At 44.0% G+C, this 26635-nt stretch overlaps 1 protein-coding gene across 4 annotated transcripts in view; it reads right to left on the minus strand.

The window, feature by feature from the left end:
• LOC101998191 (neurotrimin) overlaps positions 1-26635 on the minus strand; it is a 980868-nt gene that overhangs the window by 164335 nt on the left and 789898 nt on the right. For all 4 annotated transcript variants that reach the window (XM_005346981.3, XM_026779078.1, XM_013346274.2 and 1 more), the window contains exon 3: positions 23612-23844. In XM_005346981.3, coding sequence (XP_005347038.1) covers positions 23612-23844 — 233 coding nt within the window. The remainder of the gene's footprint in view (positions 1-23611; positions 23845-26635) is intronic.

Genomic DNA, 26635 nt, shown 5'->3' on the forward strand with positions numbered 1-26635 from the left:
TACTTGGTGATGCTGAGAGGTGACGCAGTACCAGGCTACTTGGTGATGCTGAGAGGTGATGCAGTACCAGGCTACTTGGTGATGCTGAGAGGTGATGCAGTAGAACACATCTACTCAGTAGACACGGCATCTCCAGCCGGGGTTTGCACGAATAGGGATGCAAACTGCTCCTCACTAATGGATCATGAGTGGACTGTATCTAAAAATTCAAAGTGACTTGGATCCTCCGTTGCCTATGTTCAGAGCTGAACAATTCTGAACTTCAGGAAAAGTGACTGTCATTGGAGTCCCCTATTCACTGTATCCTTTGTAGTTGCCTGAGTATGTCTGGTTAGGCTATTTTTTTTTCCATTGGAAGTTATTCCTTTCCATGGGAGCAAATGACGATGCCTCGTGTCTACTTCTCTCTGTTCTGGACAGCTGAATCATAGTTCATTTCAGAGTTTTAGTTAGTTGGCTTCTAGGAAGCATAGTTGTCAAATAAGCAACCATGACGACCTGGTCAAGAGAGATCCTTCTTCTTAACTGCCTTCCACGAGCTCCTTGGATTGCTGAGTATTGGAACTCTGCATGGAGACTATGGACGGCATAATATAATCCTTGACTTAGCATAGTCTTCCCCCTTCTAAGGCTCTCACTATAGAAACAACGGAAGTCAATATGTTGTTTATAACATAAGAAGCCTCAGGCAAGGTGTGTGACATCCCGGCTGCTGCCCGAATGGGAAGGAACTCATCTGAAGTGGGAAGCCTGGCTAATCCCATTTGTTTTCTGAGAAACAGAATAGAGAGGGTAGAGTGCACAGATTCTCATTAATGAGGAAAAATGGTCAGAAATCCTCAGTGCACCTGTAAATTGTCAAGATGGCAAATGCCTGAGAGTCAGGAAGTCAAGAAGAAGGGAAGAGAAGAAATGAACAGCTTAAATGGGGGTCAAGGAAAATTGCCAGTGCTACTCATTGCTGTTTGTGGAGTTACATAGCCTGCAAACAGCAAGCACCTAATTAACTTAGAATGAATGGATGAATGAATGAATGGACTACAGGAAAATCAAAGGCCAGGATGGGGTAGGATGGAAGGGAGCGTGTAGAAAAATCAGGAAGATGGATCAGAAAAGAACATACCGTAGGGAAAAGTGAGGTATGGAAAGCTGGGTACAACTTTATACATAAACTGAGCATGTCTGGGAATAATCCAGCTTAAACATCAGTTTACCACAGAATTACTGATCCTGTTATGAAAATTCTGCTAAGAGAAGACAGTGGTCCCCTCACGTCTCTCACTTGTGAAGAGTTGTCACTGTGGTAGCAAGAACTTTCCTGAAAGTATACCTGATGCCAGAAAGAGGTCAGCTCATGGCGGTCCTTATCTTTACCTTTCCTTTGGGCCTCACATGATTTCAAGACTCTGACAAAAGTCACCTCATTTATCTCTGGGGGTTAAAACTCTGAGGTCTACAAGGCCAAACTCATTGCTCAAGTCATATCCACTATAATAGAGATCTCTCCAGGGAGCTAGGAGACAGAAAAGTCCAACTTAAACAGGATGTGGGGAAGGAGTGGATGAAGAACTGGGATTAATTACAGTTCCAGCAAATGGAATTCAGAACTTCGAGGACTCAAAACAGTTAAAGAAAGTGGGTCACGTCAGCCAAAACACATGCTGTGGACCTTTTGCTGAAGGAGCCTAGAAGAGACAGTCAGGAGAAATGCCACAAGACCCTCCACACTGCACTCAGAAGGAGCAAAGGCTGCAGGAAGCCTGATATAGGGGCTCTAGGTGAACATTCTCAGCGTTGGGAGTAATTGATATATTCCCTCAATAGCTCAGAGGCTGCCATCAGAGCAGCTGTAATAATAATTTTATTTATAAAATTCTCACTGCTTCTGAGGTGCTCAGGGCACTGTACAATAGCACTAAATAAATTAAATTAAAGCATGAAAGATTATGAAAATGCAATGAAATCAACATCACCGAGGAGACGGGGAAACCCGAAATGAACTAAGAGGAAAGTGATCCCTCTCTGCAGGAAGCAACATGCACTGGGAAAGGAGAATATTTGGGGAAAGCAGAAAAGTGAAGCTTCCTAAAAAACAGACAGGTTCACTGTTGGGTGTCTTTTTACAGCAGATAAGGGTCCTCATGGGGATGAAGTGGAGGAAGACTTTAAAGTCTCTACAGGTCAGTTTTCTCCTCTCCGAAGTCTAGATATGGCATTGCTAGCACTGTTGAGCATCAGGAGACCTGAATGAGATTCCGAGTGAAGCCCAGTGCCTGTCACACATTAAAGACCCAATAACATCACCGTTTACTGCTGCTGTGACCACTGGACAGAGGATGAGTAGGACAGACCAGAGACAGGATAGAAGGGAGTGAAGCAGGTAAAAACGGGGTGGATGCTTGATCAAGGCAGCCACAGGGAAGCCAGAAATAGAAACTGCATGTCTTCTCTGGAAAGGAACAAAATAATTACACAATGGAGTATTCAAACGCAAAGAAAAAAGAAATAATGCCATTTGCAGAAAAATGCATGCAATTGGTGAGCATCGTATTCAGCAAAATAAGCCAGACACAAAAGGATAAGTATCATATTTTCTTTTATTTGTGGATTCTAAATTTTATGTAGCTATAGAAGAGCGTGTATGTGGCAGGAAGGCAGCCCAGTGGTAGGCGGAGGAGAGAACGTAGAAGGGAGAATATGGCCAAAGTGTATGATACATTTATTTGAAAGAAATAGACTTTATGAAACCCTGCGCTGTATATAATAAATGTGTCAATAAAATAAATAAAAGAAGGTACACATCTAACAAATAAAAGTTAAAGGGCAACCTTTGATTCTCTTTGCAAGCATTGGGTATAAAGTTTCAACCCTCTTTGAGAACGCTGGTAGGAAAGAGCAGGAGGAACCTGGATGGGGTGGAAGGCAGGGCAGCACTGTTTGGTTTGGGACATGCTGTAGAAATTTCAAGCAACAATTTCATCTGGTTCTTACATAACTTGCTAGCGTTGGGTAGTGAGATGTTGCTTTTGTGCCTGAAGCCATCATAGATGAAGCTGAGAGGGACTGGCTAGGTGACTGGACGTCATAGATCATGCGCAAAGAAGATACGGATCACGTGTGGTGGGGTCAGCGGGCGAGCGGAGTGAGGCTGAGAACTAAATCACATTGTAAGAAACATCTGGGAGGGAGGGGGATTACGTGAGAGTAGTTACTAGAAAGCAAGTAAGGGATACAACCATTGGTGTGTGTGTGTGTGTGTGTGTGTGTGTGTGTGTGTGTGTGTGTGTGTGTACACGTGTGTAGATGCCCTGACGGGTAGATGCCCATGGAGTTAAGTGGCCAACAATGAGTTTTTTTCTTGATCATGAGAAGGTTATTTTTAAGACAAGGTTTATAAGACCCAGTTTGAGCTAGGCTGGCTGGTCAACGGGCCTCCAGTTTTATCCGGTCTCCACCCACTCACCTGCCCAGTGCTGGGGTTCCAGACACAGACGTGTGCTGCCATGACTGACTTTTCCATGTGTTCTGGGGATCTAACGTCAACTCCTCATGCTTTCACAGCAAGCGCTTTACCCCAGACACCTCATTAGCCCCAACTTCCTTTTCAGATTGAATTAAAAGTAATTTTTTTTGTTCTTTGTTTGCTTTTCACTTAAAAAAATAATAGAGTCCCTAACTAGAATGAACCCACAGAGCAAAGACCTTATTAGTTTCCAGAGTAAGTGCTAAGCCCACATCACCAGCCCTGTCATTGTCTTGACATCTACTTTGTGGTAAAAGTGAGAATGAGCTGGGCCAACAGAAGACAGGATGCCCAGCTTCTGACACAGTCATGGTGTGGTGGGGATCTGGCTGTGATGGTTGTAACTGCTGGTTCCACTGCAGAGAAACTGAGGTCTGGGTACATCCCCATCTTCAAAGGCTCACTGCGGTCCCAAGGCAAGGTTGGTTTGCTCGGGGTACATTTTGATGTCATTTCCAGTGAGTTTATAGGAGTTTACTTAGGCTGCCCTTTTAGAGTGCGAAGTTCTCATTCATGACGGTTGCCACCTGATCTCATAAGAATGTGTGCTGAGACATATATTTCATGGGTGGACATTTCCTTATACTAAGGGGTAGAGGGACTGCCACAAACTGGGCTTGGATTATAGCACCTTTGTGTGGAATCAGCTCATCCCGCCACCCTCAAGAGCCCCACTGGAAAGCTTTATCATTATCCTCATTTTACAGGGAAAAGAAAGCATGGCACAAAACCTGGCAGAGGGATTATTCTAACACAGCTGGGTCTCCCACCATGCATGCGGTCTTATGTTCCCTCACACACATAAAGGAAGACATGTCCTTAGGCACGGGTGAAAGAAAGAGCCCTGAGGAGAGCCAGGAGGCAGGAGTTTGGTTGTAATATTCCTCTTAATCAGAGGTGTGACCTTAGATTAAAAACAAGCTGAACCTCGTATGTCTACAGTTTCTCCACCTGTCGTGACTGAACAGTGGCTTTCAACATGGGTGAACAAAGAAGCATCCATGTTGTAAAAAAAAAACCGAATGGTGTTCCTGCCTTATTTCCATTCTTAAATCAAAAGCCCCGAAAAAGACCTCAATACTGGTGATTAAATGGTTGCTTGAGTAACCGAGACCCCCGGCAAGGGACCCTCTTGGTGACTTCTATCTCTGATCTGATTTGAGCCTCTAGCCATGCTTGCAAAGCCTACACCTAATTGTGATCCAGTTCTCTGAGAACTATTAACTCTAGCCTTTGCTCATGATGAGAAGCTAAGGCCTCGGTTGGGTTGTGCTTCACAGAGCAAGGTAGCCCAGATTCTGATTCTTTTCTGTCTCTAACTCCACTGTAGCCAGACTGAGATGGCTGGTTCCCAAGCTTCCAAACTAAGGTTACGAGACCATCTGCTGCACAGGGTTGATCTGAGCATCAGATGCTATCCAATGCAGAAAGAGCTTCATAGAGACCTTGCCTGGGATACAATAAGATTTGGATAAGCTAAAGCTATAAATATTTTTATCACTCAGTGGAAGTCTGCTTACTAATCCAGTTGGCTAAGAGTTTCATGAGATGAGACGCTATGCTTACAGTTTTCTATGACTAGACCAGCTGAGGAACCTGAATCACTTTGCCACAGAGGACACGAGCCTAATGCAAAAGAGGCACAGTGGAGGCATCAGGTCCCTGTAGTCAGCCCACTGTGGCTATTGCACGGCTCAAGAAATCTATCCTTGACATATTTGCCCATGGCCAGGACATAGGGTGGTGTCCAGGTTAAACAGAATAATACCTTAGTATTTTTATAAAGAAGGCTTTCCCAGCCCAAGGTGGGGATCTCCTATGTCTTCCACATTCACACTGGGTAAGTATCACATGACTGTTACACTCCTGGTCTGCTGCAAATTCCTTCCAGTTGATAAATAAATGGAAAGAGCCTGAGAGAATCCCATACCCTCCCCAAGAGCACACATGCACATATTCCCCACACAAACACATTCAGAAAGAACAATGTGCACACATCCGACATTGGAGTTACAGTAAAGAAACCTTCACCGCACCAACTTCCATCCCCTCGCTGGGCCAGGAGGGAATTTCATCTGGGGCTGGATGGGACTCCCCAGGGAAAATGATATATTGGGAGTGAAACTGCAGTCCAATTTCAGGATGTGCTTATTAAGTGAGACGAAAAAAATAGAGGAAGTGGTGCAAGGGATCGTCCAGTTCTCCTCTCAATGGCAGAGAGAGCTTGCAGTGTTGGGGGGAAAGCCTAGGAGCTGTTGGCAGAGAGAAGCAGCCCAGGGCTGTGCTGATGTTTCCAACAGGCTGTGCTGTGCCCTGGAAGGGTAAAACTGATAGCAAGGGGGTTCAAGGAGGGAAAAATGGTGGGTAAGGAAAGAAAGTAGAGGCAAAGAGGAGGAGGAAATCCTGAGTCATTTGAGAGCAGGGCAAAAGAGGGCAGAGTGCCAAGAAAGGAAACTGAAACTGAAGAGTGATGGGGCGTGCAAGGGGATACAGGCTTGGCAAGAGTCTATCTGGGAGAGTGGAATAGTCTGTCCGGAAGAGTGAAATGGAGTACGGAGAAAGAGCAAAGGGAGAGGTAAAATTAAACACGTAGAACACAGCAGCAGTAAAAATGACATTCTTTGTTAAACTAAATGCAAGCAGCACGAGGCAGGAGGGAAGGCTGCTCACCCTGTCCACCAACTGTGCGCTTCTAGGTGGGGTGCTCATTGGAACCAAGTTGGGGAGTCAGTCAGCTGCAAACCTCCCTGGGGATGAAAATACTGAGTTTGACATTGCCATCCCTGTTAGAGAAAGGCAGGACCCAGGATACTATAACAGGGAGGGAGACCCTCTCTGCCCTGCTCTTCTAGGCCCCCTCTGTAAAACAAAAGCCACATGAGACGTCCTGACCAGGAAACAGTCTCATTTTCTTCCAGTGCCTTTTGACCCAAATGCAACTCCAAAGTCCCCAAAGGTCTCATCCTCTGGCTTGTATTTACCACTAGGGTCTCACCTGGCAGCATGTGCACCTTCTGAGCACCAACAGGGGAGCTATTCTCCTGCTACTAGTGGGTCACGTTTGCCTCTGTCACCTTACCTTGTCCACACGTTGACAGTGTCTGAAGATGTTGTTTTCACTGTCACTGTCTAACTTCCTTCAGTCCTGAGCTCTCCTCTTCCTACTTTTGAAAGCGCCCTGGGGTACAGATGCTCTCAGAAGCAGAATCCTCTCAGGGCACTGCTGGTGGCCAGATCATGCGCTCCAACTCCTTCCATGTTACATGTGTGCTTGGTCACCCTGTGTTAGTTCTTCGGGGAAGGCATGGTGTTCATGTTCTACCCCACTCTCCTATGTTGCCTGACTTCTCAAAGTAGCTCAGTCAGGCTCTGCTGAGTGACTGAAGGGCGAAAGAAATTGATTCTGTAATTGCTTCTTCAGTCAAGACCTGACCTTTAGCTGAGGTGGGAGTTTCTGTGTGAGGTGATAGGAAGTGATGGCTCTGCCTTGGTTTACCTGCTGTGGCTGATGGTCAGTCCTGCTCTGACTGCTGCGAATGGCTCCTCATCGGGTCTCTATACAATAGCTGTCACCTATGGGCTAAGCTCATGCTAAGCAATAGAAAACTCATCTGTCACGTGAGTTGAAGAAAAAGATGAGAAACTGGCACCAAAGAGGTGGAAGGCTGTTCTATACACAGAGTGACCAGAAGTGCCCCCTTGTGTCTTAGTAAGTAGCAATCAAGGACAAAAGTCAGATAACTTTTTGAGGGTAATTTGAAAGGAAAGCATGCTAATGGGGAGTGAGCCCATGCTGACCTACTTCCAACTTTTTCTGCTTCTACATTTTCATCTGAGGGGTAGCACAGCGGGTTGGAGAGAAGGAAACCATACTATAAATAGAACCATGGAACATGCCACTCACCTGATTTGAGACAGAATCTACTAATTAGTAAAATCATAAATCCATATTTCATATAAGAAACATTCCCAATTTGACCTGCAGCTGCCTCTGCCCCTTAGTTTGCCCTTTACAGCCAATTTTTAAGCCTTCTGCCCACACCTGGGAGACTCCCAATTGGACTTCAGGCCTAGAGGTCTAACTAGAAGGCCATATCCTCCCCAGGCCCCATTAGGAAATTTTTCTGAAGATTCCCAGCAGGCAGCAGGAATAGGTCAGAGGCCCCTTGGTAGGGGCTTGGCCTTCGCATTCCACCTTTTGAGCATCTTCTGGTCGGTTTCTCCTGTGCTCCGTCCTGTCTGCCCTGTCTCCCATGAGCTTGATCCTCAGTTCACACACAGTCCATCTTCTCTGGCTGACATGAGTTCACTTCTCTAATTCAAAAGCTATTTTTTTTTCCTGAGAATTCTGAATGGAAACCAAAGCTGGCACAACTTTTCCTTCACTTGTAAATTTATACACTCGAGGCTTCAGAAAAACTGGAACAATGAATTCCACTTACTCACAGCCTTACCCCACACAAGGAGGGCATGGGTCTTTGGACAAAGATTGTACTGGGAACCTGAAAGCATGAGACCGGACCTTCCTGGCTCTTCCTGTGCACACACCCTGTCCCTGCACACATCCCCTATCCCTGTTTGTATCCCCTCCGAGAGCTGTCTGTTGAGTCCCTACCTAGATGAGAAGATGACTCCAGATCATGGATCCAAGATTACAGGTCATAGATTAGTCATGGTCTGTGTTCTTATTATTACTTTCTCTGCCAAAAACATCCTTTCTAGCCCATTCATCTCATGCTCAGACACCAAAGACCTTTTTGAAACAACACTTACAGTTCCCTTTCTGTGCTCATTCTTCCTAGTGTCCAGTGAAATCCCACTTCTAAAGAGGCAGAACCTAGGCTTCTCTATCCTCCAGGCCATGGGCACTCCCTAGAGTTTTGTTTCTCCTCTGCTATCACTTCTGTACTTGGTCTCTTGAGCCACACCTTGTTGTATGTGCTGTTTCTTCTGCCTAGGCTTCTGGCTCTTGGCAGAACTTTCATAAGAAAATTCATCCTGCCAAACTCAGCTTAAATGTCCTATGTTCTGAAAATGGGGGGGGGAGGCAATCATCTAGATGGAAGTGACAGAGGTTTCATGCCCCTCGCACCTGAGCAAATAAACAGAATGAGGACTGAAACAGCAATGTTCCTGTAATAGCTGGTGCCTGTTTTCTTCCACGTACTCAATCAACAACTATCTATTGCTCCTGGCCTTACTCTAGGCAAGTGGAAGGAAAGGTAAACAAAACAGCTCAGTCCCCATCCCCATGGAAAAATGTGTTCTGGTTGGGGTGAAGCAGGCTAAACCCCTTTAGAAAGCAATAGACTTTATACTGATCGATGTGTCATCAAGAAAAATAAAGTAAGAAAGTGCTATGGACAGAGAGATGGGCATGGTAGGAAGCCGGCTTCACACAGAGAGTTAGGCCAACCACTTTCCTAAGGTAACTTCTGGCAAGGAGTTAAAGGAGAGAGGGACACTGGGGAGCTGGGGACAAGCAGGGAGCACATGAAGGGGTTGTAGAGAGACATTAGGAAGCCACCAACACCAGACTGAGCCATGTGAAGCGACAGTCAAAGGTCCTGGGTCCCACCCGACATGCATCAGGAAGCAAAGGCTGACATGGAAGAATGGCAGAGTCTGTCAAGATGTCCATGAGTGTGGAGAATAAATGGTCAGTTCTACACTGAGGAGGAGACCTGATGTAGGAGTGTCTTCTATCTATCTGTTGCTTTCATTTGGTTAATTAATAAAGAAAACTTGGCCTGATAGGTAGGCAGGGGAGACAGAACAGAATGCTGGGAAGAAGGGAAGTGAGTCAGATGCCATAGCTCTCCTCTCCGAGATGGACACAGGATAGAATCTTCCCGGTAAGCCACCACCTTGTGGTGCTATACACATTAATAGAAATGAGTTAATCAAGATATGAGAGTTAGCCAAGAAGAGGCTAGATATAATGGGCCAGGCAGTGTTTAAATGAATACAATTTGTGTGTTGTTATTTTGGGAGATAAGCAGCTGGGAGCTGGGTGGCGGGAACGCAGCTCACGGCTCCTTTCACAACAGAGACAGGCCAGGTAGTTGTGGGTAGAGATTCACACAGTGATGAAGTTAGCTTGTCACATGAGAAAAGACAGAGCTAGGGAGAAAGAGGAGGATTCTGGGTAACTTCCACATTTCAGCAGCTCTAACGAGGTCTGTTTAAGAATGAGAAGGAATGAGAGGAAGGAAAAGTGGAAATGGGTGTTTAAGGCCCTACAATGAACTGTTAAAGAACGCAGTTACTGGTTTAGAAGATGAAGGCTGTAGGAAGAGCCGGTTCGAGGTGAGGGTACAGAGACCTAATAGAACTGAAGAGATTTACTGGCTACATTTTGAGCTTAAAGTACCGTTGAGGTAAATAATAAAAATTAAGCTAAATACAATGTTACCTCCCAACTAACAAGAGAATACCTTGGGATCTTCAACTCTATTTCTACATGCCCAAACTATCCTCTTGTGAAACTCTTATTTGACTGAGAAGTTTTTCCTCTGCTCTGCTGAATCATCTAGAATGTTCAGGTCAGTCATTACATAGCATCAAATATAGTCTCCTCCTAAAAAAACTGTAGTGATTTTATCAGTTCCTATAGATAGCTCAAAGACAAGGAGATGACGCTATCATTACATCTACAGGACAGGGTGGATTCCCAAGGACATCACTTCTAAAAGACTCAGCCATTCCTCAGTGCTCTCAGGGTATCGGTTCTTGAATCCTCTGAGAATATCAAAACCCAGAGATATGCGAGTTGCTTCCATAATATAGTACAGCATTTGCTTGTAACTTAGACACATCTTCTCACTCACTTCAAATCATCCCTAGCATTACAGCTAACATAATCCAAATGCTACTACATACAGAGTTATTATACCTTATTGTTTAGAAAGTTATTACAAGAACAAAAGCCTGAGCATGTTCACTACAAACTTGATTTTTTTTTTCCTCAAAGAAAGAGGCTTCGAATAATAGTAATTTGCTGTCTCCTGGGATCTCTGACTGAGTTATTGGAGAGTGGCTTGGCTGGGCAGCTCTAGCTCAAGGTATCTCACAGGGATTCAGGGCAGGAACATACAAGACTGCTCCCCTCTGAGGATTGGCTCACCATTGCAAATTCATGCTGGCTCTTGGAGGGAAGCCCGGGTCTCTTTCCACACTGGCTTCTCCCTATGGCTATTTGAATGTCCTTGCCACAGAGTGGATCAGGGGTTGAAACCTTTCTGTGAAGGACCAAAGAGCAGCTACTATGAACGCTGTTGGCCAAGTCAAGTCTCTGTAACATATGCTTCTTTATTTAATCATATTTCAAAAGCAAAATTTGTAAGCATATTAGCTTACACATAATGATAATAGAGGCCATGGGCTGGGTTCAACTCATGGGCCCTAATTTGCTGACCCTGCTCTACAGTCTGGCTTCTTAAAGTGTGGGTTGCAAATGCATATGTGGTCATGCAGCTGAACTTTGTGACAACAAAAAATAGTATCAGTAAAAGGTCTTTGACCAGTCAGCACCCAAAAGTTTAAGAACCTGAGATGCTCGTAGCAGACCTTGCTACAGGGTGCATCCTCATGGCAGCCCTGGCTTTGAACATATGTGAGCAGTTGGTATTGTGTGTGCCATCACTCCACAAAAGACAAACCACATAGGCTCAGTTTTGAAATATTGTAGGCTCAGTTTTGAAATATTGTGTATTATACATTACGGTATTTTTTACTGTACACACAACGTTATCTGCAATTATAGAAACACTAATTATGGAAAAACAACTTCATATTTTCTTACCCTAGATCCTCAGCATATAAGTATCAAGTCTGTGTATCTTTTTGACTATGTTGTGTTAGACTATTTGACTTTTTAAAAAATATTGTTTGAATTCATATGCAAGTGGTCAGAATTCAATAAATATTGAAAAAATGAAAAAAATAAGAAAAAGGAAATATGTGTTGTATTAGACTTTTAATAACAAAATATGAAGGGAGGCATCTTCTAGAGAAAATAACAAAAACGCCAATCCAAGTATGCACAGTGCACCGCAACAATGTGTGTCAAACATTCCACAAGACGTGCAAGCTTGGAACACAACCTCCTAAGGAATCCACCAAAGCATGGAGCCTTTTGAAGGTTGGGAGGTTCTTGTTTTGATGGGGGCAGGGTATTTTCATTTTTGAAACAGGGTCCCATTATGTAGTCCGGGCTAGACTAAAACTCGGGGCTAGTCTCCATCCTTAGTCTATCAAGTGCTAGGAATATAGGCATATATCACCAGGCCTGACTTTTACATAAAATTTTATTGAGATATTGCCATATTCATTGAAAATAAGAATTAAAGATTGCTGTTTGGATTGTTTGCTCCCTTGAGTTTCTTAAGAAATTATTAAATCAATTATAGTTGGGTTTAGGACTGAATTCTTCAATCAATTCTGAAGTGACTTTAAAATACCCATCATTTGTAATGTGTATTTATGTGATATGGTATTCTTGGCATTGACAATTATAAAATAAAAATATTGGTCAACTCTGAAAAACATTGAAGAGACTGTCCTGCACTATTAAATACCCAGATTAGATTCAATTCTTTATGCAAAACTAAATAAGCACATCCATGTCACTAGTATACAATCTTGCTTTTATCTTTAATAAATGGTAAAATGATTATATGTAGTGATGAGGTGAGCAGGCCTGCTTTTCATCCCACCCAGCTCCTGCACAGCTAGCTTAGCCCAGGAAATAACAACACACAAACTGTATCCATTTAAACACTGCCTGGCCCATTATATCTAGCCTCTTCTTGGCTAACTCTCATATTTTGCTTTAACCCATATCTAGTAATCTGTGTATCACCATGGGGTTGTGGCTTACTGGAAAGATTCTAACCCACGTCCATCTGGGGCCGGAGCTTCATGGTGTCTGCCTGCCTCTGCTTTCTTCCTCCCAGAATTCTGTTCAGTCTTCCCCACCTATCTATGTTCTTACCTATCAAGCCAAGCAGTTTTCTTTATTAATTAACCAATGAAAGCAACAGATAGATAGAAGACACTCCTACATCAATTATATACTAGAGAATTGTTTTAAAATAAGATTCTATGTGGTTTGTTGTCAGTTGATGACTTGTGTTATGCACCTGCTCCATATAGGTATACGTATATTTGGGGTCATATAAAACTTTCTACAGCAGAAGGAGGCATGAGTGGAAAAGTTCAGAACACCCTAGCAAGAGTCACCCAGTCAGTCTCAGTACAATGGCTGCACTCCAGTAAATCTGGAGTACTAGAGTTCTTTCTGAATTCTTACCCCCAACAACCAGGGGCCAATCATCTTAAAGGCAGCGTATTAATTTCATGCTGCTACTATAACAAATTTATACAAACTTCACAGCTTAAAACAAATAGAAATGTCTCTTTTTTCTTTTTTTCTTTTTTTAATCTCAGTTCTGGATGCCAGAGATCCAGAAGGCTTTCCACTGAGCTGAAAACAAGCTTAACCTGGATGCTCAGAGGAGAGTCTGTTCCAGGATGCTTCCAGCTTCTGGTGACAGATGACAGTCGCTGGCTTGTGGCCTTATCATCCCATCTTCAAGGACAAAGCTATCAAATCTCTGTTCCCACAGTCACAAATTCTTCCCTGCCTTTGTCTCTGGCTGCCTCACTGCCTCCTCCTAACATGTACGTGTGATTACATTTAGAACCCATGATAATCGCCCTAACTTAAACTCCCTGTTTAATCACATCTGCGAAGATGCAACCATTCGGGGAATATCCATGGGTCTTGGGACTCGAAACCGTTCTTTGCTTGGCCATTCTTCAGCTTGCCACAGCAACACGGAACCGGGAGCCGTGAATCACACTGCTTGATTATTTTTTTAAAAAGAAATTTTATAACTCCATTCATTACTCAACAAATAGTCCCTGAACTCCTATTAAGCTGCAGGCGCTGGGAATACAACGGAAAGCAGATGACATGCCACATGTATTACACAACTTGTGCGAAGACCATGAATATCAGCAGGGCGTGAGCTCTTACGGGAGGCGGGAGCAGTAGGCAGCTCCAGCAAAGCTCCCTCGGTGGAGGCTCACAATTTGAAAGGGAAAATAACAACTAGCAAGAAAATTCAGGTAGAGGGGAAAAAACTTGCAAGGGGTTGGATGGCCAGAAAGAGGCAGGGATAGAACATGAGCCAAAAGTGAAGGTCCTAAACCCAGACTTCCAGCTCTCCTGGACTTAGATGTCCTTGAGGCAACATCTTGTTGGAAAAGATTACTCTGGCTGTGTGAGTAGTTGTGCTGAACGGGTGGGTAAAGGAATCAGGATGGCTGTGGACAGAAGGTCATTTTGTTCTAGCAGTCTGGAAAAGAAATACCCATTGCTCGATGTTTCTATTTGTTTGGATTTCTAGGAGAGCAAAAATCTTGCTCTTAACCCTGGAGCCATCTTCAGTTTTAGGTCCCCATGGATGGTCCTAGCTGGGCGACCATCCTCTTACCCTGTAAGTGTCCCCCCATCCAAACCCCATTCTACATCTTGATCACAGACTACCGTTGATCGATTGCTCACAGATGGTCCAACCCTCTTATGGGTATTTTACAGGTAACTGAAAGTGAGAAACACTAAAAATTCTTGATCTTTCTTTCTCGGAATGGGAGAAAAAAAAAGGGCTTCGCTAGCCTGTACCCCCAGAGGAAGGGAAGTTGGCACAAGGGTCTTCTCTTTGAAGCTCAGGTTTTAAGAGAACAAGACTGTGATAGCCTCTACTCAAACTGCAGAAAGGTAAGACTTGATGGAGACACAGCTGAGGGACGGCACTAGAGGTGAGGGCAGAAGGGAGATCGCCAGGGTATATTCCTGCTTGGTTCTTGCAGAGCTGTGTATGTGACAGTTACAGAGGACTGGATCTGTTCAGAGGACACAGACGAGGACAGACAAGCCTGTAGGCCTAAGAAATGACTACAAACTCTGTGGCACTGGCGTTCAATCACGCGCCACTTCCTTGCATCTAATAGGCACAATTCTGCAAATCAGATTATAGTATGTATCAAAATATTTCCATAAAGTATCTAATTGAGAACAATTTAAATAAGTAGGTCATTTTTTTCCCAGGTAATTATTATCAAAATTCAGACTGGAACCCAAAACTCTTAAATCCTAAAATCTACTTCTTTCTGCTAAGCTATTAAATCCACAGTGGAGCCATCGCCGGGTTCATTGTGCAGACTCCCAATTAATCACAGTGGAAAGCTCCACTCTCCAAGTGAAAATCCTCTAGCTTGAATTCTTAATCCCCCACCAGCTGAGTTTACCACAAAGACATGAATATATAATTGAGACATAAAGAAAACATGCCACCAAATTAAATTGTCCTAATTTTAAATCAATAAATTCCTTTTCAAATAACACAAAATGAAGATAAAAAGAAAAATGTGGGGCCCCAGCAACTCCAGCAGCACTGTAGCTCTGTCTGAGCTGAACTTCAGCAGATGCCAGCTAGACTTCCCAGCAAGGTTAGATGTTGCTGTTCACAATGGATGTTCATTGGGAATGTCAGTTTTACGGTATATTCAAGTGCAGCCTTGTCTAAATTGGTCCAGAGACATGTGGAATGGCAATCTTTCTCTTCATCTGCAAGATGAGATCTCAGGCAAGAGGAGAAGGCGGCTTCTGGTGACCCTTGCTTTGGTTGCCGTTTATCCTTAGCTGTCACCTCATTCACTCAAGGGACACCATCACAACGGCATGTTGAGGCCAGTGTTCTGCACTCCTCTTCTGAGTGCGTCAAGAGCTACTCCTTGACTACACTGTGACACATTAATCATTGTTGTGACTGCAGGTGTAAGCAAAGAGTGCTGCCAGCAACAGACTTGGTGGTAGACAGGTCTTGGCAATCTGTCTCGCCTGTGCCTGAGCCACTACCTAAGGGACATAGAACCAGTGCAGGGGTTGGATGCGTTCTTTCCTTCCAAGACTTCTCCCTTCTTCTCAAGGCTTATTAACCAAGGTGCTTGTCATGTTCGATTCCACTGATAGCCTTGTGGATATTGTCCACTGTCAAATCCATTTAATGTCCCTTGCCTTGAGGAATAAAAATGGCACTCTTGCCTGTATGTCAAGTCTGGGGAGAAATATTGCTCATTGCCACCCATTCACAACTGAAGGGCAGCCAACTTTATGGCCCTGCTCTATGGCACCGAAGTACCACCTCTTTTCTTCCTTTATGGTTCCTGCCTGGGACAACATGTCTTCCCCAGAGTCCCTACCAGGTCCTACTCACAGCTGAGGAACCCTTTGTGAACTGCAGCCTTTTGTGCGGGAATCGCATTTACTCACGTGCAGTGATTCACCAGATCTACATGCACGCAAACACCCCAGCCTCTGCTCTAACAAGATAGTGGTTTGTTGCTAACGGGGTACCTTCTGTTGCAGTGTTAGGGACTGTGTGATTTTCATGTTCCTACCACCTGCTCTCAAAGTGTTGTTGAATGGAATTGAACGTTGTTCGCTGATACTCTTCGGTTCAGCCACAGATAGGCAGAGAGTCATCTATAATGATGTCTGCCCAGGCCCAAAGAAGCTGAAGATTTTTTGTTTTCTCAGGAAGAGAGCAGTGACCTGGTTGTAAGTCATAAGGCACACTGCACACCAGTCTTCCTGAGCAGGCAGGAGTCACTCTGAGTCACTCAGGGCACTGAGATCAATAACGTTTTCTTTGATATCACTCTGCAAACCATGGTGTGCACAGCCCACAGCCTCTAACTCCGCATGCCTTTAGGGATATGGCAGTGAGGACATATTCTAGAATTAGATACGTCTGCTTTCCCAGGAAGCCTCCTAAAAACCTCACACAATCTTTAATTAAGAATATCTGAAAGGCGTGAGCAGAAAGGGGGCTTAAAAAATAGAAGAAAAAAAAAACAATCTCTGTCTCACAATTAGTTTGAATAAAGCAGTACCTCCAATGTGGAAGTGGAAGGCCACATAAAATGTATTTTGACCCTTCTGCTATTAAGATCTGAATTTATTCTTCCCCAAAACAAAACGACAATCTTTCTACGTGGAAGCTGAATAAGGAATAAAGATACCAACTGCCAACTTCTCCACCCCATGGTGAAGCTGAGATAGTTTGGAGGCAGTTCAGGTTCCCTAGGGAAAGCCACCTCAGGGAAATGATGTTCCTGGCTGCCTGTAGAATTTCACCAGGGAGCCCTAACTGCTCACCTGGAGGAGGGTTGCAGACTCCCTGAAGTTCTGAGAAGCAGTCATGGTTACCTGAATTCCTGTTTGCTTAGAGCCATGAGCAGAGTAAAGGATTTTTCAGAGGAGCCCTGGCTGCTATTGTTACCAGTGATACCAAGTTTTCCAAACTGGTTAGAAGACATAAGGAATGTCCCCGGCACTCCCCCCGACCCTGGAAATCATATCCAAAGGAACAAAAATGACTTTAATGAAGCCAGTGTGACTCACCCTGCTTGACTTATGGAACAAGTATGCTCATGGTGAACTTCCTGAGATGTGAGCCTTGGCCTAGCCCTTCTGGCAAGGGATGCCCCTCCAGTGTCCTTAAGGGCTTCCAGAAATTGAAAACCTCCTCAGGTAGAGTGAGATGCTTCTTCGACATGCTGCCTACATTTTGCAGATCAATTACGGGGAGAATATCCTACTTCCTTGCCACTTTCACAGTGCTTTGAGGAACACTTCAATTTCATAGGAGAATTTATTTTCCATAGCTTCTCAAAGTTCTACCACATTTACGTGCAGAGCCTTACGATCAGAGAAAATGTACATTTTCATATATCTCTTGAAGGAAGCAGAAGAAGAGACTGTCTCAGTGTTCTCCACTGTCTGTCACTTGGGGCTATTGAAACCTAGACAAGAATATAAAGTTCCGCTGTGTGAGGGAATCCTGGCTGTCGGTGACTGGTTGGAGCTGTTTCCCTCCACTATGGACTCAGCCAGCTGTAGTAGGAAAGCAACTGGTCATAAGAGATTCTCGTTACTCCAGGAGCCTGGCAGTATGAGGGGGAGATGGTACTTCCTGCTGTGTGTGGAGAGACAGAAATCTTTGCTTTCAAACTTAAGTATCAGATAGCGTCGTTCCCTCTGATAGTCTGGGCTTCAGATTTCCTTTTGTTGGGGCCCACCTGTAAAAGCCTTTGGTGCACAGGTATTTAGAAATTCAAAGTTACTGTTCCTGTTCTCTTAATCACAGTAATGAGTTTTGCTTGACAAGGTCAATTAATTATTCAAGATTGAAACACACACACACACACACACACACACACACACACACACACACACACAGAGAGAGAGAGAACCAGGCTGGCAAGAAGAGAGGATTAGGAATCTGGAGACAATAAAAAATAAATGAAGGGTTAGCATGGTCACAATTGAATTGCTTGTGTCACCAGCTGGCTGCAGGTCTCTCAGCCCCAGAAACACAGGGGCTGTGTCCTGTGTCCTGGCTCTACTTCTTTGGTCCTGTGCTGTACAGTAGACATCAGTGGTCCCCCACCCCCACCCCACCCCTGCACTAGAATTTCAGAGCTGCTTGACTCCAAAGGCAGGTAATTAACTATGAGACAATAGCAGGGGATTTTCAGATTAACTCTGCCTAGAGAGAAAGAGAAAAACTCATTTGCATCAAACAAAAGGGGAGGGGGCGATTAGATGCTCTAATGACAATGGGGAGACCTAGATAGGGCCTGGAGAACTGATAAAGAGGACAAAAGCTTTTTTCTTATTATGAAAGGAATATCTTTGTTTTTCTAAAGTCTGCCTTCTACTGTTCTCTATTATGAAAATGTTTTTCTAGGTGAGATTAGAGCCTCAAGGGTACTTGGTCAAGTCTGAGAAGTCCTTCTCCACGCTTGGGTGAAGAAGGCCTTTCTTGTTCTGTAGTCACTGCTGTAGGGCTTTGGATTGTATAAACACTAACAGGATTTGGGGACAAAGCGCTTCTTAAATGTCTTCTCAAGCTGCCTGCAACTTGACAAATGATTTAGGGGCAGTGAGTATTTTGTTCTCTGTTTTCCAAGGTCTCACTTCCTCCATGGGGCCAACAGAGACAACAGCACCGCCATTTCGAATACACATGAAGCTTGTCTAGCAGCAAAATCAGGAGCTGAACCATGCAGCTAGATTTTAGAAACAGACACTTATTAATTATACCCAAGAAGATGAAATCTGAAGGTCTAGAGGATAGACACGGCTTTTACCATATTTGTTTTCTTTTTAATTATTTGTATTGTGCATTTGTTTGTCTGCAGAAACCAGAGGAGGGAAGGCACTGGATTCTCTGGAACTGGTGTTACAGGTGATTGTAAGCCATCTAATATAGGCTCTTAGAACCAAATTTGGGTCTTCTACAAGAGTGTCATTCAATGCTGAAGCTGCCCCTCTCCCATTCCATCCAAAAAGACTAGATTCTGACTGCCTAACTGGTTACGCAAATCCTTGAACGAAACTGCTGATTCTCCACATTTGGTGAAAGACTCGGATAAATTCAGACCCCTCTAGCAGAAAGAGTAGAGCCAAAAAAAAAAAAAAAGTCCACCAGGGAGGGAAGAACCAAAAATCTAGGTTAGCTGGTTCAGTGACTCTGTTCCAGGAACTAGCTGACCATAAAGTTAGATTATAATCTTGAGAAACAGGGAGTTACCCTCTTGTGGTTACCACTAGCATTTTCAGAATTTTCCAATGATTCCCTCCCTACCCCTTTTGGGTTATTGGGTTATGGTTTCTTCCCTTAAATACCCCTTCTCCCAGCTTCTTGGGGTCGAACGCAACCCCTGCGCAGGAAATGAGTTTCAGCCCCAGTGCACTGGTTCCTGTCTCTCATGAGTTCCTGGGGTTTGTGTTATCCCGAGACTTGAGGGAGAGTCTCCCTACTCCAGGGGTCTTTCACTGGATGCCATCTCCCTTGCATTCATTTGGGTTTGTACTCAGGCTTTCTTCTCTGTCCTCGCTAAGAAAAGAGTCCCGGTCTCGCACCAGCAACTTCCGTTTTGTAAAAGAATACCATCTTTTCTTATTTCCATCTTCTCTCCAAAATCTGTTTCCACTCCACACCTGGCCCTTACGGCAGGGAAACACCCTCACCACACCTGTGCCTGCTGGTAGCACTGTCCGCTAATGTTCTCTGTGATGGAAGCTCAGGTCCGTGCTCTGTGTCCACGTTATCTACTGTGTTAGAAAACACGGCTCCTATGACTGAAGAAGGGCTTGTTTGATTTCTGCTATTTTAAACTGTCTCCCTAGTGAGTGGCTAGTTAACCCAGTCAGTCAGTCCACCCCTTCCCCATACATCCTCTTCCACCTGCCTTCAACACGAGTTCCAAACTGTCCTCCTAGAGATAACTTTTTCCAGCCTTGCCAAAGAGACTTAGCCTGTATAATTGTCTGGGCTCTGTCTGCACCTTCTGGATCCTTCCCCTGCACCAGCTGCTCCTTCCAAGTTCCTGACTCCACCCAATTTCCAAGCACCTTTCTTCTCTTGCTCAGGCTGTCCATCCCTGGCCCTGAGACTGAGATCAGTGCCTCTATTTCTTCCTTGGATTCTCACTGATGGGCCAATGGATCTCGCCATGGATGCACCAGTCTTCTCACCGAGACTCACAATGGCTCTTGTGAGCAGACTGGTAGTTAGTCCTCTTCAGTCTGAGTCTATCATGGAGGGCTATAAACTCCAACCCAGTCCAAACTGAATCCACTCCACATTTGAGTAACCTGACCAGACCTGTTCTAGAAACCATGCTTTTTTAGCATCATGAGGAGAAGAAAAGATTTTAGGAGAATCTATAAGACAAATTAAATAAAACAATCGACTTACAGAGTAAGATTCAGGCAACAGCGTTCGTACTCACACAGATTCTTGGGAATGATTTAGAAAAGTGACACCATTCTATCTCTCCACACAGAAGTGTCTTCCAGGGTAACATTGTATTCATCCTTAGGTACTAAGTCCCAAGCCATGAAAACATACTGCTGGAAATGTTTCTCAGAGACTGATTATTGCAGGAAGGAATGAACGAGTTCATGTCTGCTTCTGGGGCAAATGAGGTTAGGGTGCCATGACTATGCTTAAGAGCCAATCATTTTGAATTGCAACTATAAAAAAAGACCTAATATAAAGATCTAATGTACTGTGTGGGGTATTTGACAATCAGGATGCTACAAATAATCTCGGACTTCAGACAGATCGTGATAGGTGGTGGCAGTGTCATTTCTCCCACCATCTCTCTCTGTGCACATGCACATATCATGCTGGCTCTACAGCTCTAAGTCCACATGGGCACAATACTAGGTCTCTTCTTTGCTCTTACTGATGTTTGTATTTCTCTTTTTAATTCATCACAATACTATCTGGAGAACTCGATGTGCCTGACTTGCATTCCAGTGGTGTTTGGTGGAAAAGCAACTTAAATTCAAACAGTCAGCTTCTGCTAAGGGAATTAGGGTCTCTGTTCAGTATAATAAATGATCTCAAGATAAATATATTTCTTTTTTTAATCCTGCAAGGTAGTATATCCTCTTTCCAATACGGAGTCTGGCTCTATTTAGCTTGTCTGATTGCTTTGAAGAACGGGACAGGTTGACTCTGGGAAAACTGTGCTCCTCTATTCATTAACGTGTCAATAATGCTCAGTCCGGCCATATTGACAGCGGATTAGCTTGGGCTGAGTCTGTGTACAAGACCAATGCCTTTTCTAACCCAGCTTGTTTCCAGATCAATACACCCATCAGCATTCGAAAATTAGCCCAAGATGAGATTCCAATACTGGAGATGGTGTGTCATGGGAAGAGGGCACCTAGCCAAGTCACAGATGTAAACACCTGGCTGTGGATTAAACATTTTCCATTAGCTTGGACGTGAGTGAGGATGGAGGTGGACTGTATCCATGCCCATCCTCCTGTTGTCTCACCTCCCAAACATTCTGCCTTCCTTCTTAGAGTCCATGTAAGATCTCTGTATTCTAATTCCAGACATTTACTTCAGTAATCATACATTAAATGCCCAATGTGTATAAACCAGTTCATTATTTAGAGCAGGCACGTATGGGTGTGTGCAAGGAGAAGTGGAGGAAAACAAACAGACAAACAAACACTGATTAAAACCTGGTGTCTTGTTTTCTAAAAGTGTTAGATTTTCCATTTCATCCCCTTTCTCATTCCATGATGGTAATGCTTTCTCTGCTCAAAGTTTCTACCCTTTCTTGGTCATTGCAAGTTATTCTGCCTGAGGACAGGCTTCGGAGGTATTTGCTGCCTGGTAGAGATCTCAGGTGGCTTCCCTGGAGTGTTCAACAAACCTCTCCACAGAATGGTGACTCTTAACTTTTATTTTGTCTATCTATCTACTAGGAAAATGTATTGTATGTTAGAAATATACACAAACTCAGACAAAAATCTCACACAGCGGTACCTAGTCTGCTATTTATAATACACACAAACACCAGCTATGCAATTCTATTTAAAAACGCTATTTCCAAAAACCTGTTTGGAAAAAAAATACTCATTTTTTTAAAAGAAAGAAAGAAAACATCATTTTTTGGTTAAAAAAAACAACAATAAGCAAAAGTTATAAAACTCTGATGTGACCACACTCTGTCACAGTCTGATAGCTTCCAGTGTACTGCTGCCCTCACGTCTGACTACTGTACCCAGTGTCCCCTTGTCCTAACCTGTTCCTCTCTCATGGCTACTCTCCCAGTTCTGACTCACGATCCCAGTCTGCTTTCTTCGTCTTCTCACGGAGACTTCCCCTCACTCTTACAGTCTGCCCTTTTCAATCCCTCTTCACTCTTTCTCACCAGTCAGCCCAGCTTTTCACCCCACTTTCAAGCATCCTGCCAGGAAGGCAGGCTACAAAGGGGACTTCCCTGCCCTGCCTGACACCTGCCATCTCACTGGATGAAGAGAGCCAGGGATCTGGGGGTGAGGTGGGGGGACTCCAATCTAGGATTTCACTCCACTAGATCTTCAGTTCTGAGGGAATGAGACAAATATTTAACCTCCTGTAAAACATGACTACACGCTTAAACATATCAATATGGTTTAAAGAAAAAAAAAGGGAACATTCAATAGCACAGTGACTAACAGGTAAATATTCCTCCTCGGGCCAGACCTTCTCATAAGTGCTTTAGTTTATCTGTGTGTAAAATGTAATCCTAACCCCACTGCTCACATTTACCCGGTTTCATAAGAAGAGGCCCCTGGGGTGCAGTTATACTTGTTTTAGGCCTCTCCATCAGAAAGCACACAATGTGGCTCAAAACTGCCGCTCAATAACCAGAAGTGCATCTCTTTGTTAAGTGTAGTTTGATGCCCAAGGACCACTTCTGAAGAGTGAATGCCAGCCCCATGGTGTGAGAAAACAGAGAGAGTAGAACCCAGAGAAATACCACAAAACCCACCCAAACACCAGCAAAGCCCCAAGCAAATCACAAGCCTACAAAATACAAACAAGGGGAGAACAGAAGACCAGCCAAGCAGGGACCCTGAATTCAGTCTTATAGGAGAGGCATGGGAGAGCAAATCCTGGATTGGATGAAGAAAAACAAGTAGGCTTACACCAGAATGTGTGTGTGTGTGTGTGTGTGTGTGTGTGTGTGTGTGTGTGTGTGTGCGTGTGCGTGTGCGCGCGTGCACATGCACGTTGTGGGGGTGATTGAGGTAAGTTCCTGGGTTGAGGTAAGATCACTGTTTCTTGGCTCTGCTGTCACTGAAGGTTGGTCTAGGGCATGGCATATGTACCGCAACAGAAGAACATTAAAATTCTGGTCTTAAAATAAAGCAAACTTGTAGTTGGGTGCAACATTTTAAAGATGCTAAGAGGAGGAAAAGCCAAGGAAAGCAATAATTAGAAGATAATTTTGTACAAAAATTATTATTGGAATACAAGAAACACTAGTTGAACTCAACAAGCAAATTATTGCAAAGTTCAATGTCTAGCTGCAAGATGACCACAAGAAAGGTGTCCTCACTGGGCAGAACAGTAAGGATCATCTTGGTTTGGAGTCACGGAACAAACAATGAACACTGACATTCCCGGCTACCCCTTCAGGCCTCCCAGTACACACCTTGTACAATGAGGTGGACCCTGGAGGTCTTTGGGTGGTTGTCTGTCTGCACCGAACAAGTATAAGGACCCTCGTCATACACATCCACATTCTGGATCTCAATGCTGTACTGCGTCTGGGTGTTACTCAGGAGGACCACACGAGGATCTAGGCACCACTTGTCATTCCCGGCATAGAGGATGGTACTGCGGTTTAGCCAGGCCACACGGGTGACTCGGTTGTCAATTGTACACCTGCAAGATAAAACCAGACAGGTAAGTGAAAGGACCGGAGAGAAAGCAGAGGCTGTTAGAGCCAAGCTAACAGGTCTCATCTTGCCTCATCTTCCCCCTTTATACCCAGTGGACAGACATGCATTTCCTCTGTTGGCTTGGCAATGGGTAGAACATTCACAAACTCATCAGTAGGGTACTTGTAGGATTATGGCTTTAAAACATCTACTGTTTAAGCTTTCTAGATCCTGAGGAGTTTAGTGTCACTAATGCCACAGGAAGAAATGATCGTTTCAATGACCTCTAAGTGCAAACACAAGGTATCTTGCATACTTGAAATATCTAGCATGTTAAAACACTACTATACACAAATAATAAAAACCCAGAGACAGATGATGGGGATCAATTCAAAAACCAGAAAAACAAGACAGCCAAAGCACTAGAGAAGTTTTACCTCTACCAAGGCTGGACAAGTGCAAAACTAAGCAGACTAATCCTCTCTCCCCTCTCATTTTATATTCCCCTCCATGCTGGTATTAAAAGTGTGTGACTCCCTAGGATTGGGATTAAAGGTTTGAACTACCACCACCTGGATTTGTTTCTGCATTGACGTCGTGTAGCCCAGGATAGCCTTGAACTCACAGAGCTCCATCTGCCTCTGTCTCCCAAATCCTGGGATTAAAGGTGTGTGTCACCATTACCTGACCTCTACTGGCGTTAGGTTTGCCTCCGGTCTTCAGGCAAGATTTATTTATCAAAATACAAATAATACACCACTACACACTTCTGACCCTCCTAGCTCAGCTCTAGGATGCCTGTGATGTGGACAATAATGATCCCCATTGCCACGGTCTGGGAGTCTGGGGTGTGCTAAGCTGTTCAGTGGTTGCAACAGCCCTGTAAAGTGTACTTTTATTGGAAAAATAATCCAGGCACAAGGATGCTAAATGCTTTTCCAATTCACGGTTAATATGTGCTGGCTCAGAAACCGAGCTTTAACTACAAACCATCCTTCCACTCGTCTCAATATAGCAAATTCTAACAGAAGGCTTCTGAAGTCAAAACTAAATACGGACCACTACTACTGCTATTTATCTTCATTATACCCAGGGCAGAAATGTTCAATTATTGCTAGACTAAAGACATTTTCTAAAATCTCAAAAGTGTTTGCACATATAAAAATAGATTCCCTTTCTTTTTATTTTTGCATCTGGAGTCCTCAACTTGTGGAAGCTTTCTTTTCTTTCCTGCACTTTGAAACCACCCAGCAACTCTCGCCAAGTTCTCATCATATCGGTCTGTATTCATTTTCCTCTCTTGTTATACCAAGTATGTCCTATGGCCTAAGGCTAAATTCACAGCCACAGTGCTCCTTACTGCGATGCCGGGAAGAGCTGTGCTGCATGGATTGTACAAGGATGTCTCAAATTGCTGCACTCTCTCGTGTATAAAGCACGTCTACACTCACACTGTCTCATTGGGTTCCTGCAACAAATCGTTGAGGAAAATGCTCAAATCCATTTCCTGTTCTGAAGACCAGGACTTCAGAGTTCCCAGCTTGCCTGAGTCTTACGCAATGAAAGAGAAAGCACTGAAGACAGGCCCCCTTTAATGTCTCATTTCTACCACTGTGCCTGCTTTACAACGTGCAAAGGTGACCTTTTCAGTGGAAAGGTTTTATGGTTTGTTCTGATTGCCAACTTCACTGGCTTTAGAGAATCTTGGAAACTAGTCAACTATATACATGGGCTTATCTTTGAGAGGATGAGGGGGAAGGAAGAAAGATCCCCAAGAATTTGGGGTTCATCATCTCAAGGGGGTGACACAGGAACATCCTCTTTCTCTGATTCTTGCTGCCACGATGTGAACTGCTCTGCTCCGGCTTCCCACCTCACTGAATGTGATGGATTCACACCTGTGAAACCACGAGCCACAGTGGCCTTACAAGTGTTTTCGCTCAGGTATTTTGCAGTGTCAAAAAGACAACCCAAAGTGTCTTTGCTTCTATTGAATCCTCAAAGTAGTCTGTCACCATCAATAATAATAATAATAATAATAATAATAATAATAATAATAATAATAATAATAATAGAGCCAAGTACTGCCAGTGAGCCCTTCCACTCCTGCCTGCTTCCTGACAACACTGTAGGTGCTTCAGACACAGGTGGACATTTTGCTGAGAGCTCCTATGGGGAAATCTGCTCAATTAGAAGTACTTTTGCTCCAGGGTTCATCACGTTTGCAGCACTTAGGGGATTTTCTAGCAATGCTGGGGAATGGAGGGTATGATGTTGGCATGTGGCATGAAAGTGATAGAAGCCCCAAGTAGGGAGATGCCAGGGTACTAGCTCACAACGTGGGCATGCTCCACTTACATCAGAGTTACACGAAAGATCTGTAAACTCCACCATCCCTTATATTCCTGACTCTGTCTTTGAAAACCAGAAATATCAAGTTTACGAGAGCTCAGCTGAATCACATACAGACTGGAGCTTGATAGTTCCTGATAGCGAACAGTGTATCCAGGATCACCTATATAATTTATGGAGCCTGAGGCCAAACGAAAACACCAAGGCCTCTGTAAGTAAAAAGTTCCAGATGGTGAAAGTGGAACGCAAAACCAAATGTGGCTTTGCAAATCAATAGTCCTGAAGTCAGCTCTACTGCTCCTCAAACTTGTACACTGTGAGGGGAGGTAGCTGAAAAAATAGCTTCTGATCTAGTACACTAGAGGCAGGGCCTGAGACTGACACACTCTCTCTCTCTCTCTTTCTCTCTCTCTCTCTCTCTCTCTCTCTCTCTCTCTCTCTCT

Source organism: Microtus ochrogaster, chromosome 5 (genome assembly GCF_000317375.1).
Source record: "Microtus ochrogaster isolate Prairie Vole_2 chromosome 5, MicOch1.0, whole genome shotgun sequence".
Taxonomy (NCBI): domain Eukaryota; kingdom Metazoa; phylum Chordata; class Mammalia; order Rodentia; family Cricetidae; genus Microtus; species Microtus ochrogaster.